Raw genomic sequence first — 16,603 nt, 5'->3', positions numbered from 1 at the left:
ATAAAATGTTCATAAATACTTGTCAGCCTGAAATCTATTATGTAGGTGGAATCTCTGATGTTTTATCTGTATTATAATAAATGTCTGTATAATCACATGACTAAAGTATAATGAATAAAAACATCACATGATCCCTCCCCGCCAATCAGCAGCTCTGAAAAGTCATGTTTTATACAGTTCTTCACTCCGACAACCTGGGCAGCATCATGTGATCATTTTCACAGTTGCTAAATGGCAAGAAAGGATCATGTGATGCATCATGTGACTGCTAAACTAGAAAGTAATTTCCCTTCCCCCTCCCTCCACTTTTGGGCTGGGGAAGTCACATGGTCTATCACAAGATTCCCTAAATTATTTCAGTGTTGGATTGAGAATTAGTATGGCTGAAAACCCAACACCTGCCACATCAGCTAAAACAGGTAAGCACAAAGTAAACACAAGAACCGCTAGTTGAAGTGTCATGTGATGCATCATGTGACTCTGCAGAACCAAGAAATGATTTCTTCTCTGTCCCTCCTCCCTCCCTCCACTTTTGGCTTAGAGGAGTCACATGGTCTGTCACATGATCTCTTTAAGCCACTTGTGAAGCTCGAGAAGTACCATGTGATGTAACCTGTGTCTCCTATTTGCACAGTGTATGTCACATGTTTGTTTCCAGGACCACTGACTGGCTGAGAGGATCATGTGACACATCAAGCGACTGACTCCATAAGAATTGAATATTGTCAATTTAGTAGGAGAAATTGCGCCCCCTAGCTTAGTATTTGTAACCCTGACCTAGTAAAGAGGATATGATTGTGATCTTAAAATGCAGTATTTCCCAACCAGGGTGCCTCCAGCTGTTGTAAAAGTATAATTCCCAGCATGCCATGCTAGAAGTTGTATTTTTGCAACATCTGGAGGCGCCCTGGTTTGGAAGCAGTGTTTTTAATGCATGCAATAACGTGTATGTTCAGCGCCGCCTCCTTAGGATGACCCCGGCTCTCGGGCCTGGCTTTTCTCTTGCAGCCTCTCGGCGTTTCTCTGATGTCCCCACCAACGTGGAGCCGCACGGCCACCTGAACACCATAGGTACTGAGCGTCATGTCTGCCGGCCTGTGCTTCCTGTTGGCGCTGTGCTTCTCAGTATGTTCTGGTCTGTGTAATCTCTGTGACAGGACGGTGGAGGCCCCACCGAGTGCAGATCGGGAGGCCGGACCCCCGCGCCCCAGCCCACTGCCCCCTCTCTCCTTCTTCTCTATTCACCATGTAATTGGACTAATAATGAACAAAATAACTTCTAAATCTCACCGTTACCAAGGTTACCACCTTCTCCTTGTGCCGAATGAGACATCTGTTCCATGTTCTGCGGATACACAATCTACAGTATTGTCTGCATATATATACATAGGGGTATATATACTGTGCTGTATCCGCTCTGCTCGCCTGTATGTGTCTACTGCATGTGTCTTTGTAAGGGTTAAATCATCCAAATATGTCCATTTAATCTTCTACCCTCTATCTATCTGTCTATCTCAAACCTATCTATCTCATATCTATCTATCTATCTATCTATCTATCTCATATCTATCTATCTCATAACTATCTATCTATCTCATATTTATTTATCTATCTCATATCTATCTATCTCATATCTATCTATCTCAAATCTATCTATCTATCTCATATTTATTTATCTATCTCATATCTATCTATCTCATTTCTATCTATCTCTCATATCTATCTATCTCATATCTATCTATCTATCTCATATCTATCTATCTCATATCTATCTATCTATCTATCTCATATCTATCTCATATCTATCTATCTCATATCTATCTATCTCATATCTATCCATCTCATATCTATCTATCTATCTCATATCTATCTATCTCATATTTATCTATCTCATATCTATCTCATATCTCTCTCTCATATCTATCTCATATCTATCTATATCTACCTATCTATCTAATATCTATCTCATATCTATCTGTCTCATATCTATCTATCTCATATCTATCTGTCTATCTCATATCTATCTCATATCTATCTATCTATCTATCTATCTATCTCATATCTATCTCAAACCCATCTATCTCATATCTATCTATCTCATATCTATCTTTTATCTATCTCATATCTATCTATCTCATATCTATCTCATATCTATCTATCTCATATCTATCTATCTCATATCTATCTATCTATCTATCTCATATCTATCTATCTCATATCTATCTCATATCTCTCTATCTCATATCTATCTATCTAATATCTATCTGTCTATCTCATATCTATCTCATATCTATCTATCTATCTATCTATCTCATATCTATCTCAAACCTATCTATCTCATATCTATCTATCTCATATCTATCTATCTCATATCTATCTATCTCATATTTATCTATCTCATATCTATCTCATATCTCTCTCTCATATCTATCTCATATCTATCTATATCTATCTATCTATCTATCTCATATCCATCTATCTCATATCTATCTATATCTATCTATCTATCTATCTCATATCTATCTGTCTCATATCTATCTATCTATCTCATATCTATCTCATATCTATCTATCTCATATCTATCTATCTATCTATCTCATATCTATCTCATATCTATCTATCTCATATCTATCTCATATCTATCTATCTCATATCTATCTATCTCATATCTATCTATCTCATATCTATCTATCTATCTATCTATCTCATATCTATCTATCTCTCATATCTATCTATCTATCTATCTATCTCATATCTATCTCATATCTATCTCATATCTATCTATCTCATATCTATCTATCTATCTATCTATCTCATATCTATCTCATATCTATCTATCTCTCATATCTATCTATCTATCTCATGTCTATCTCATATCTATCTATTCTATCATACTCTTCTATACCCTCCTGTCCTTCTATCTAGGGCTTTATAACATCTTAAACCTACAGAGGGCGCCACTCAGCCTGCTCTGAGACCCGTGACTCACTGACCTATTTTCAGGGTGTGCTAATCTCTGTTTACCATGCAGCCGGCAGGACGGGGATGAGTTTTGTGTATTCCAGTCTCTGTATGACTAACGCAGTTCTGAATTGTCGTGTTGGGTATTTTACAGTATCTCAGTGATATATATTTGTCTTTATTATGTATGTACTGTACAATGCGGATCTATGTGCTCTGTTATCTATGCTTATGTACTGTCCTACGATTATATAAAACAATGCGGTGAATGTATGGCATGCTATAAGTATTACCTTGTATGTTATAGTTTATTGTTTGTATGTTATTGTCTAAGTGAATATTATACACATGTGGATCAGTCACTGAAGCCCCTATAACACACAAGTGTACCTCAATGGTATGAATCCTGGTCTAGAATAGTTCACAAATCATGGATTAACAAAATTTATTATTTTATCCCCCAATGGCCAATGGCGGTACTGCAGGGTGTATAAAGGCCAGCCCTTTGTATAAAAGGCAGCACATATAAAATTTTGAGCCTTTTAGTCAACCACAAGATAAATAACGAATTCTGTGTTTTGATTGGCTAAGTAGAGACCAGACTCCTCCTCTTTGAAACTCACCAGCCTCATGGACCACCATTAAATGTTGAATCATTTAGAAGACCCTGCACACTTTCCATATTGAATACAATGGTATAAACCATTCATATCCATATAAATGAGGTCAAGCATCACATTCACTGTATAGAGCAGACTACAGAATCCTGCCCTAGAATAGTATACAAATCAAGGACAGAATTACAAGCCAATCATAGCACTGCAGCACCGCTTATAGATAAATAATGTGCAGTACCAATGGGCCCCAGTCTTGTCATTCTGAAGGTGTGTTCACCTATGGTGGTGTAACTGGTTCCTTTCTCTCAGCAGGACACTATGGGAAGGATATATATCGAAGCGGAGGACCGGACCTTCACAATTTTATTTCTTCAGGATTTGTCACCCTGGGAAGAGGACACCTTAAGGGTACAGTACAAAACTTTTCTCTCTAATTTCATACATTTTGCAGTGACTTGTACTCATACTTCTAGCGCCCACCACCGTTCCATCACTTGCAAGTGTTGCATTGATTATACTTGACCATCGATTTAGGTAGTAGAGTTCCCCCATTGTTCCTGTCCTTTTCCATCATAGGGTCACACCTATAAAAGAGGAATCTATTAATAACAACATGCCTGAATGGCTGGGCACCTTTAGACTCTTAAAGGGGTACTCCCACCCTAGACATCTTATCCTCTATCCAAAGGATAGGGGATAAGATGTCTGATCTCGGGGGTCCTGCCGCTGGGGATCCCCGCAGTATCGCATGCGGCATCCACCTGTTTTTTGTGTGTAAGCGCTGGAGGGTCTGAGTCGCGACTACGGGAACGGAAGTCCGTGACATCAGGACTCCGCCCCGTGTGACGTCACGCCCGTCCCCTCAATGTAAGTCTATGGGACACCCCCTCCCATAGACTTGCATTGAGGGGACGGGGGCGTGATGTCACACGGGGTGGAGTCCTGACGTCACGGACTTCCGTTCCCGTAATCGCGACTCAGACCCTCCAGCGTCACGGACTTCCATTCCCGTAGTCGCGACTCAGACCCTCCAGCACTTACAAAAAACAGGTGGGTGCCGCATGCGATACTGCGGGGATCCCCAGCGGCGGGACCCCGAGATCAGACATCTTATCCCCTATCCTTTGGATAGGGGATAAGATGTCTAGGGTGGGAGTACCCCTTTAAGAATGTGTTACCCCCTTAATCATAATTACGGTGCATACACAAAAGTATTGACTCTTTAGGATTACCATTTTTACAGTAATAAACAAGAGTCACCTAAGTTACCCTTCTATACAGTGTAGTGGAAGAGCTATATTACACAGTAATGGACTGACATACCTCCGTAGGACTTTGAGAGGACTGTAACAGTATTAATGAGAGTCAAGCCCACTCATTTGTGTAGAACCATTGATAAACTGAGTATTGTCTGAATTTCAAAAGAGCTGCCCATACTGGGATCAATGGAAGTACCGTATCTCTTGAATGTATGAGATCCCTTCAACAAGGCAAGACTTCTTAAAATTTGTAATGGTTTTTGAGGTCTCACGTAGACCTGAATTACTTATATTGTAAAATTGGTTTTCTTGTGTAATGTATGGACCATTTTACCTTATTAACCACATATACGCTGGTCTTAGTGATATGAGAAAGGTCCGTGAGCCAATGGATGACCAATTGATCACCTAACACCCTCAAAAACTTGACAGACGGTCCTTTGGGTTGGCCCTATAACACTCTACACGAGTGAGTCCCCTGGAAGTTGTCAACTATGATAGCGTGAGCCGGACTAAACTAAGTTGACATTGTCTCTAGGAATGATCAGTCATGTAAAATATAACCCAATAGTTGTCTGACCCTCATATAAAATGTTGTCAAAATGTTCCAAAATTGTCTCTGGCCAGCTCTAATGTTTAAAGATATGTAGAATCGTAGGTTGTAAAATCTCAATGTTAACACTGAAGCCTGAAGCGATACATGCAGCTTAGTTGTTACCGAGGTGTCTTGTAATAGTGGTCTTCATGGGTGTCCGACCCCATCCCAAAATGTGTGTTCTCAACGATAATGCAAGCTCCTCCCTTTCTGTATTCCGTCAATCATCCCGTCGTCTTTATTGTGTTTTCTCTCATCAGTATTCAGTGTTCTGTGTGCAGTACCTCTTAACGTTTCTGTGCGGTATAATTTGACCGATCTCAGTATATTTTTTGATCCCACTCAATCCGTTATTATTTCAATTGCGCATTTAATGACATAATTACCCATTATTGGCAGAGCCCTAGTATTAAGAATAGTTTGTGATTCCCTTCATTAACCGTACTGTAGAAAGCCGTTGTCAGTAATTGCCTACACTATCCGAGCAAGTTTCATATTATATCTGACTAGGTAAAGCCCAAAAATATATATAAATTCAGATTTAATTCGGGATTATTATATCTGACCCGTCAGGTTTCTTCTCATGAAATGTCAAATTGTTGATATTTCAAGGTTCTTTTAAAACGGGTCTCATGTGTGAAAGTGCAATAGTTCCCACTAAGTGACATTTCAAGACCATATAACCAAGCGGGACTGATGCTTGTCAAATTCAATGTTCCCAAAGTCCTCAAAATTACCCCAATGTCACTTATTGCTTGAAGGGGTTATCTAAATTAGAAACCCCATTTTCACTTTTCCTGGTAGGATACTTAGCTTAGGTACTTAATGTAGGGTTATCCCCAAATGCAGGATACTTAACAGAGAAAAAATTTAATGCCTTATTTCTCCTCTATGAGTGCTGCAGTAAGATTGAACACTTCTTATAAGGTTTTCCAGCAGATTACAGTCGATGTGGATCCTAGCAGAGAAGTTGTCCCAAAAATATATTAATAAAGGGGTGTGTCCCAATTCAGTATACTTATTTGCCAGAGAATAGAATGGCTTCCAAGAATATCTCCTGATTTGGGGGAGCTGTATGTTACATGGATGGCCCATTCAATTAATAAAACAAGTGCAATAACTTCTTTAGGAGTGCTGAAGCGAGAGTGAACATTTGTTTTAAGGTTTTACGGAAGTCGATTGATGTAGATCCTACAGCGGGACATACTGTAATTTGCTCACTATCGGATTGCCCCAAAGATGTATTAATATAGAGGTGTCCTCCCAATCCAAGACACTTACCTATTATCTAGAGCAAAGTGTGACTTTAAAAAACATCCCTTGATCTGGAAGACCTATACATTACACGAATAGCCCATAGATATCACTGGCCAAGATGTAATGCCTCATTTCTCCTCTAGGAGTGCTGTAGGGAGACTGAATGTTTGCTTTGAGGTTTCATAGCAGGTTACAGATTATTGATGTGGATCTTTGAAGAGGAACATACTGTGATTTGATCGAGAGAACTTTCTAACAAGGCATTGCCACACACATGTATATTTGCCTTCTTTTCCTGGTGGGGAGTTCTCAGTTGTATCCTCTATTGTTTGTTACAAAGTAGCTCCTGAATTGATTTTACCTTTTTTTTTTTTCCCCACAAATGTACTGGGTGTTTACAGTGGGAGGATCCAAACTATAGTCTGAAATCATGAAAAAGGTCACCTGGAGCAGAAAAATTGATGGGAGTAATGGCTGCACCACTAGTGGCCAAGCCATTGTCCACCAGCCAACATTTTCCACCAGCCTCTCTGTTTCCACATGCTTCTTTCTATAAAAGCTAAAATGTTGACATGTTGGATCCTATAGATCAGAATCCAGGTCCCATCCTGTTCCAATGTCTGTTTTGGAGAACTAACAGTCCAGAATTTGGACGTGTGAACATGACGATAGCAGTGCTTCCACCTATAGGAACCAGTCACAACTTCTGATACTGCCAGCGCTACCATAGATTTTCCTTTTGTAAGTGATCTAAACTGCTTGTAGACCATGATGTAGAGATCATCAACCTTTGGATGGTGGTCAAAATAAAAGCAAGATACATTAAACTTGAAGAAATAAAAAATCATAACATTTGTATTGACACACTGGTATTCCACATTGACACTGATCAGAAGTCAATGCATGCCTGCAATGTTGTTAGGGTTAATGTTGTATTGTTGTACACCGGGAATTTGGCCATAGCTGAGGGCTCCTCCAGAGCCACAAAGGTGGAGGTTGTAAGCCACATTTGGCTCTTGAGCAGGGCCGGCCCTTCAATGGGTCCTGCGGGGTCCATTGGACCCAGGCAGCATCTTCACAGGGGTGGCAAATTGCCGCCCCGAGAAGATTTTTAACCCCTTCCTGACCCCCTGATGTTACGGTACATCATGGGTCAGGAAGGGGTTAAAATTCTTCTTGGGTTGGGTGAGGGGAATATGGCACAGGCCTGCAGGTCAGGTCCATGGCATAACTGGCAGAACCCCACTGCTATCAGCAGCTGACATCTGCCAGTAATGACGGGCATTGGAACTGGCTCCGATGTCCTTCATTTAAATGGTTAAATGCTGTGATCAATAGCGATCATGGCATTTGTACATTAAATTCCAGTCATCCCAGTGGTCTAGGGGACCCATCTGCAGATCTGCGATGTTATTGCGGGCTGCAGATGGGTTGCTGGGGAACAACGGGGACTTACCTGTACTTCCCGGTGCTGCGTGGACTGGTGATTGCTTAAATTGTACCTGTCATTGCCAAAAACTTTTTATATAATGTAGAAAATAACATTATATGATTATTTGTAATATACACTAGTTAAAAAAATTTGTATATTTTTGTCCCTGCAGCTATTGCCTCTGTGTCTCTGTGATGAGACAAAGTGTGGGCGGACAAGCAGGGCTCTGTGCAGTGAGGCTCTATGACACACCCCCGGCTCACACAGCAGGCTGATTAACAATTTGGGAGCCTGCAAAAAGCCCTGCTTGTCCTGCCATCACTTCCTGTATTTGGTCTTCTCACAGAGACAAACAGACAATAGCTGCAGGGACAGCCTTTTAATTAATGTACATAACAAATATACATATAATGGTATTATCTATATTATATAAAATGAATGACAGGTACACTTTAAATGGGTACTCCGCCAGAAAACATCTTATCCCCTATCCAAAGGATTTCCAGGTCAGCAGCAGCAGCGGCGTCCAGAACACGGAAGCTTGGAGCTTCCTTGTTTGTGATGTCACACCCTCCCCCCCCCCCATTCAAGTCTATGGCAGGGGGCGTGACGGCTAGTACTTAGCCATCAACCCTCCTCCCATAGACATGAATAAAGGGGGGCGTGGTGGCTGTCGTTGCCAGTCACCCAGAATGAAGCGGAGTTCTCTTTGTGCACGGATGACTGGGGTGCCGCACCGGAGATCCTTTGGATAGGGGATAAGATGTTTTTTGGCAGAGTACCCCTTAGTAATCGAGCGCCCAAAACATAGATCATTGTAATGCAATAGCATTACATTGATCTATGTAAGCTGTCTACTGATGGCTTATTATAGGCCTCTGGGGAGGTCAAAAAATATGTTTTTAAAAATATATATGAAAAAAATGCCCCCCCCCCCCCCCCCCCCAAAAGTTTAAATCACCACCTTTTACCCATTTTTCAAATAAAACACTGTAAAATAAATAAACATATTTGGTTTCACCACGTGTGTAATTGTCTGAACTATTAAATTATGGTGTTCCTCATCATGCACGGTGAACAGCATAAACGCAAAAAATTCCAGTTGCCAAAATTGATGACTTTTGATAACATCACGACCCAGCAAAAAATGGAATAAAAAGAATCATAGATACGCTCTGTAGGAAGAAAAATAGAAAAGTTATAGGGGTCAGAACAGGGCATTGAACAAACATTTTTTTTCCTTTTCAAGTTTTCATATTAATTTTTTTTTAACCTTAAAACAAGTTTGGTATCCTTGGAATCATTCTGACCCGTAGAATAAAGAAAGCATGTCAGATTTACCGCATAGTGAGCTCTAAAAATTTCACTCTTGGACCCAGGCAGCACAATGTCTTGGGCCGGCCCTGCTCCTGAGCCACTGGTTGGGCACCACTGCCATAAGCATTGACGTTTACCATTAAACGCTTATTGGGACAGAATTCCTTATAATAGGAGCATTTAGAGAAGTATGAAAATTCAAAGCACTCTCTAAGCCACATACTTCTTAAAGGGGTACTCCACTGCCCAGCGTTTGGAACAAACTGTTCCGAACGCTGATGCCGGAGGCGGGAGCTCGTGACATCATCGCCCCTCCCCCTCATGACATCATGCTCGACCCCCTCAATACAAGTCTATGGGAGGGGGTCCCATAGACTTGCATTGAGGGGGCGGGGTGTGATGTCATGAGGGGTGGGGCTATGATGTAATGAGCTCCCGATGCTGGCTCCAGCTTTCGGGACAATTTGTTCCAAACACTGAGCAGCGGAGTACCCCTTTTAACGTCTGGACCTTTACTGCTATCTTCCACATTAGAGAAGAGTCGGACATAACTACTGTATCTGTATGCAGCTTACTTTACTTGCCTGAGAGATATAGCTATCAACTTAACACTAAGTGAAAGTTATTCAAGGTGTATGGAGACCTTAACCCTTATCCCCATTACCTAACCCCAATGCTAACTCCCATGTTCTAACCCGTAACCCTAACACCAAACTACTATCTTCTAATCCCTTACACCCAACTCTAGTGCCAAACATATCTATATAAACCACCAACTACTACCTTAACACGTACCCACTAAAGATTAGATAAGATGCCGGCAAGACAGGAGGTTCCTTATGGTCCTCTCCATCTACAGCCACATTCTAGATCCGCCGTGAAGAAGGTGCGACAGGGCCGAAATGTCGGCATTGTGGTAGTTCTCTTCGTTTTGTGAATACAAATCCTACTAACCTACCTGTCCGTGTCTTTAGATATTTTACTTATAATGTGGAACTTTACTACTCTACTACTACTTTATTGGATACAATGCTGTGGTTTTCTTTGATTCAGAATTTATGTAAGATTAAGACAACTATAAAATATATGTTAATATGCTTATGAATACCGATCAAAACTAGATCCATTGGTAAGGGTCGTGCACTTGCCCTTTAAATCCCCTTTAGTGGATGGATATTGGAGAAGCAATAAGCTTTGGCTTTCTTTATAGTAAAATGTATTTGGCAGATGCACCTGCATATGCATTGATGTGGAATATAATATTTCCATCTTCCCACCCAATAACTTGAGATTTGAAATGCAAGACTGGTTTGTCAACACAGATATTATTCCGAGATCAGAGCGTTAATATTCCGGGCTTAAATCGAAGAATAAGATGACATTCTCTGAAGAGAGAAGAATAAAAATCAAAAACATGAGGTTAAAAAAAACATGACTTATCAAAGAGACAGAAAACCGGAATTTAAAATGAAAAAATAATGCTTATATTCGTTGAGCTGACGGGTGTAGCAGAGACGTAGCCTCCTCCCTGTGAGCTCCGGGCGCTTCAAAGAAGAGTTGTCTGCTTTTCAGGAACATTTTAATATTGCATTAACCTTCCATAGTCATGAGGGGGGGGGGGGGGAAATAGAATCGAACAAGGTGCTGACCTTACATTGACTATTAACAGGCCAGACAACTTTGTCTATTGACTTACAGACAACAACGATTCAAAGAAGGCTCCTTCCATGCACTGTTTGATACCCAATAATTATGGGTTTTCTCCATTGTTTGGTTACTCAGTTTGGTGGACACTAAAGGTTTCTCTACATTATTCAGTATCTGTGGAGTCTTTATAGATGGTGTTAAGAGCAGCGCCCCGGCCGGACATACCGACCGTTAGCGCATCTCCCTCCGACTGTCGTCTCCCGGTGGGGCTGGGAGTCCCAGCCAGTCACTCACCTCCATCCCCGGCCTCTGTCCCTCAGCTCTGGCGCTCGCGCCCCCGCCTCCTAGCGCGCGCCAGAGCTTTGAAATTATAGGGGCCAGTGCGCCCGTAATTAGTGTTCACACCTGTACACCTTTTATAAGTTTTTGCTCCTCCCTAGCACCCCTGCCGGATCTTTGTTTGCCTTGCACCTTAGAGAAAGCACTTCTACTTATTCCCTTGCCGTGTACCAGACCTCTGTATTCCGTGACCCGATCGTGATTCTAGCCGCCATCCTATTGACCTTCTGCCATCCTACTGACTACGCTCTTGTGCCGCCTGGCCTGACCTCTAGCCTGCCCGACCACGTCTTGCCTTTTCCTTGGGTACCACGCTTCACCTCAGCCGCCTGTGTGGTCGAGTCGTGCCAGGGGTAGCGACCGGGGTGTCGCCTTCTGCAGCAAGCCCAACCCGCCTTGTGCTGTCTCTGGTGAAAACCAGCGGCACCTTAGACTCCGCTCCCTGGCACGTCCCGCATCATCTGCCACACAGGTCCAGTGGATCTACTACATCACCCGCTCCAGACCACCGTGAAACTACGGATCTCCGGCTCCCTGGGTACCTGCCGTCTGCTGTGAGTCTTACAGATGGAATGTCTTCAAGGTTCCCTTTAACCACTAGGACTAGGTACCCAACTAGGTTGTGTTATGGATCTTCTGTCTTGGGTAGGGAACAATGTCTTGAGGTGATCAAAATGTTCTCTCCTTCCCCACAAACGCTTGAACACGGCTTGGTGAACATTCCGGAGTTCTCAATGGAGAGAGTAGGGGTAAGATACTGCCAGGGCTCTTAAAAATTTAATGTGCCCAACCCTTCGGTCCCCCAAACTCATGTGTTCGACACATTGGACAGTCGGTCTTTCCTTCAGAAGTAGGAGGTGATTGCTTTTAGCCCATCTTGGCCTCATTTATAAATTAAAAAGATCCTCCAACTAACCCTTTAAGTTCTCTAAGGCTGAAGGAAAATGAGTGATAATATTAGATGGCCTCAAGAACTGGAAATGGGGAGGGAGACAAAGGGTTAGCTCAAAGAAGACAATTCATTAAATGCCAGAGACCCCTCTGTGCACCCACATTGTACCCTGTCGTTCAATGCAGGCGCCTCAGATCCTTATACCATGAGGGTTTGTAAAACACCTTTAATGAAATGATGACAGAACATCTTCTTTCGGAAAGTCACATCAGAGGTGGTAGGGGGTTCATAATATACATAGATTTGCCAAAGAGATGTCTAATTATAACTGATTAAAGTATTGAATCATTTTCATTACGGTCGGGTTGAATAAAACATGTGCCATTTTTGTTATGCCTGTAAGCGGCGTAGAAACCCTCGGCGCCCTGCCGGATTCCTGCTGACAGTTTCCATATTGTTTATGCTGGGCTTTTGTGGAGAACTTTTAATGTATCCTCACAGATCTGTCACTTCATAAATATTAACAAAATTACCTTCATCATGACAGATTTGCAGGAAAATATTCTGCAGAATCTGCACCTATAAGAAATGGTTGATGTCTAAAAATAGTCAGTAGTGCTCGTGGGCAGTATACTCTGCAGATTTCTTCCTTACACATTCATGATATTCACAATACTTACACACCAGACATGATATTTCTATTCATGGCTACAACGCCCGGCTTCTTAAAGACAAAAAAATATATGATTGTCACAGTCCGGTCTCCTCATTTGTACCTTTGAATAATACAGTGGTCCCTCAACATACGATGGTAATCCGTTCCAAAAGGACCATCGTTTGTTGAAACCATCGTATGTTGAGGGATCTGTGCAATGTAAAGTATAGGACAGTGGTCTACAACCTGCGGCCCTCCAGATGTTGCAAAACTACAACACCCAACATGCTGGGAGTTGTAGTTTTGCAACATCTGGAGGTCCGCAGGTTGAAAACCATTGGCATAGGAAGTTGTACTCACCTGTCCCCGCCGCTCCGGACCGTCACCACTCATCACTGCTGCCCTGGATGTCGCCTTCCATCGATGTCCCCGGGGTGTCCCCGATGCTCCGGCAAGGCTTCTGCTTCCCCGGCATCTTTGCTCTCCGTCGCCGCCATCATGTCGCTACGCACGCCGATCCTATTGGATGACGGGACGGCGTGCGCAGCATCGTGATGACGACGATAGTGAGTGCCAACGATGCAGGGGATCCCGAAGAGGACGCGCCGGAGCCCCGAGGACAGGTAAGTGATCGTCAGCGGACCACACGGGGCACCGTAAACTGCTATCCGGTGGCAGCTGAAGCAGTCTCCGCTGCTGGATAGCCGTTTATGCGATGGCCCCGACATACAAAAACATCATATGTTGATGCTGCCTTCAACATGCAATGGCCTCTGAGAGTGATCGTATGCTGAAATGATCGTAGGTCCAGGGGGTCACTGTATTATGGTCTTGTATAAAGTCCATAGGGAAAGGGCTCGGATTTGACAGTAGACTTGTCATTTCTTCACACAGGCATACTACAATCACAATTTGACTTGTTAGCTGAAACTGAGTTCTTGATACAGTCTATTAAAGGGGTTGTGCGCTGCCCTGCAGTTCGGAGCTCCGCTCACAGCGTCCGGAAGTTCATTACTCCGAACGCTGTGTGCGGGCTTCCGTGTTCGCAGACGCCGGGCGTGATGTCACGCCCGGCCCCTTCATGACGACTTGCCCGCCCCCTCGTTGACGTCTCGCCCGCCCCCTCAATGAAAGTCTATGGGAAGGGGGCGACGTCACGCCCGGCGGCTGCGAACACGGAAGCCCATACACAGCGTTCGGAGTAATGAACTTCCGGACGCTGTGAGCGGAGCTCCGAACTGCAGGGCAGCGCACAACCCCTTTAAGGAGTCTACATAGACCAGACACTGCTACCCATTTAAGACTTGTTTGTCTTTATGTACCATATGGTGGCCAGTGTTTGAGGAATAAAACAGTTCATATACAATAATACACAACCATTGACCACATAGATGTATAACATAGAAATATCCTCAGGTACTTATCTCCCTCAGTCTCCAGGTTTGAAGCTTCACCCCTGGACACTGAGGGAGATAAGTACTTGAAGATCAAATCTATGCTATACTTCCACAATGTCTGAAGTACTACACATAGACCAGTGCGCTGACTTGTTTGTCTTTATCGTAGCATATGGTGACCAGTGCTTGATGACACCACAGTTTACATACAATAATACAAGACTGTAGAACAGGGGAATGTATAGCATAGAAATAGATCTCCTTTTATAATATCTTTTAGTACTGATCTCCCTCAGTCTCCAGGAGTGATGTGTCACCTCTAAAGACTGAGGGAGATAAGTACCTGAAGATATTAAAGGGGTACTCCGGTGGAAAACTTTTTTTTTTTTTTTTAAATCAACTGGTGCCAGAAAGTTAAACAGATTTGTAAATTACTTCTATTAAAAAATCTAAATCCTTCCAGTACTTATTAGCTGCTGAATACTACAGAGGAAATTATTTTCTTTTTGAAACACAGAGCTCTCTGCTGACATGATGAGCACAGTGCTCTCTTCTGACATCTCTGTCCATTTTAGGAACTGTCCAGAGCAGGAGAAAATCCCCATAGCAAGCATATGCTGCTCTGGACAGTTCCTAAAACGGACAGAGATGTCAGCAGAGAGCAGTGTTCCAAAAAGAAAATAATTTTCTCTGTGGTAAGTACTGGAAGGATTAAGATTTTTTAATAGAAGTAATTTACAAATCTGTTTAACTTTCTGGCACCAGTTGATAAAAAAAAAAAAAAAAGAAAAAGTTTTCCACTGGAGTACCCCTTCAACTCCTTTATTCTCCAGGGATGAAGCTGGAAGATAACAGTGGAGATCTGGAGAACATTCCTTGCTTTACATGATACATTTTCTCAATGGGAAGAAGAGAGAAAGCCGCTGCCAGACTCCATTGCAACAAAAGGATTGTGCAGTTAAATCCAACATTCCCTATTGTTCTCTCCACAACATCTGCCTTTAGTGAAGCTTTAAAGGGGTACTCCGCCACTAGATATCTTATTCCCTTTCCAAATGATGGGGGATGTGCAGCAGCCAGTGTTCGCTCAGAGCGTGGGTCGTGACGTCATGGCTACACACCCTCGTGACGTCACACCACGCCCCCTCAATGCAAGTCTATGGAAGGGGGCATGACGAGTTATCAAGAGGGGCGTGGTCATGGCATCACGACCCCAGCTGCTCACTCCAAGCGTTCGGAACAAAATGTTCCGAATGCAGGGGCAGGGGAGTACCCCTTTAAGAGGTCCTGTGCCCATACCTAGACTGCTTTGTTATAAGTTGAGTGTCTATAATAAGGTCCTAAGCTTCCGTCGGCTCTCCGAGCATGGCGGCAATTGTAGATTTGCAACAGCTGGAGAGCCACACTGATTTACGCCAACACCTTATCATGAATGGTAGGCACAGGCCAAGACTGGGGGCCTCACAGTCAGTATATCACATGTAAACCATTGTGATACAAATTAGAATAATAATCCCAAATTACCGATGCCCTACAGAATTACATCTCCTATAAAACAAGCCAGAACCACTATTCTCCTTTAAGTGGAAATTTCCGTTCCGGCATTATTCACTTTCAGCAGCCAAGGTAAATTGATTTGGAATAATGTATGTAAATATTTCCTATGCCCGTCAGAAAGACGTGTTCTGTATATTTATAAAGCCAAACTCTTATAGATCCCTCTTGTGCGCACAGTAGGAATCAATTAATTTTCCTTTCTCTCCAAAATAAGTAAGAAGGACCCCGAAGGATGTTTAATACACATCTGCTCCGAGGATTTTCTCAGTGTGGAAAATGCGTTAGCTAATATGCCTGGATAGCCTGTGATCGGTGATTTCACATACTGCAGACATACGGGTGTGTAAACGTATTCCTATGTGCAGCTCTGGCAAATATTTCCACTTATTTCATGTATTATAGATTGGACTCCTAAGCTTGCAAACAACTCGGGCCAAATACAATAGTAACACGTACAAATTCAGTAAAAGAACAACTCAGCACAAAGTACTAAAAGTAACATGTAAATAATGTATTACTTAAAGGAAAACTGTCATATGTTTTGTCCCGCACTATCCACGGGTACCTGTGGATAGTGCGGGAGACGCTGAACATTTTCGGTCCTACCTTGCCCGGATCCGCTGCGCCGTTCGCCCGTTATAGCTGGTTTTCGGTATATTCAAATTAGCTGCTAACTAG

General features: G+C 42.6%; 1 protein-coding gene across 24 annotated transcripts in view; it reads left to right on the top strand.

The window, feature by feature from the left end:
- SHISA6 (shisa family member 6) overlaps positions 1-16,603 on the top strand; it is a 595,422-nt gene that overhangs the window by 436,014 nt on the left and 142,805 nt on the right. For 14 of the 24 annotated variants that reach the window (XM_056549454.1, XM_056549464.1, XM_056549453.1 and 11 more), the window contains 2 exons: positions 1,009-1,071; positions 3,888-3,986. In XM_056549454.1, the coding sequence (XP_056405429.1) occupies positions 1,009-1,071; positions 3,888-3,986 (162 nt within the window). The remainder of the gene's footprint in view (positions 1-1,008; positions 1,072-3,887; positions 3,987-16,603) is intronic. The other 10 variants (XM_056549465.1, XM_056549476.1, XM_056549470.1 and 7 more) reach the window with 3 other exon arrangements.

This window comes from Hyla sarda, chromosome 13 (assembly GCF_029499605.1).
Source record: "Hyla sarda isolate aHylSar1 chromosome 13, aHylSar1.hap1, whole genome shotgun sequence".
Lineage (NCBI taxonomy): Eukaryota > Metazoa > Chordata > Amphibia > Anura > Hylidae > Hyla > Hyla sarda.
Note: the sequence above shows the minus strand (reverse complement) of the source record. Positions and strands in the feature narration are given on the sequence as shown.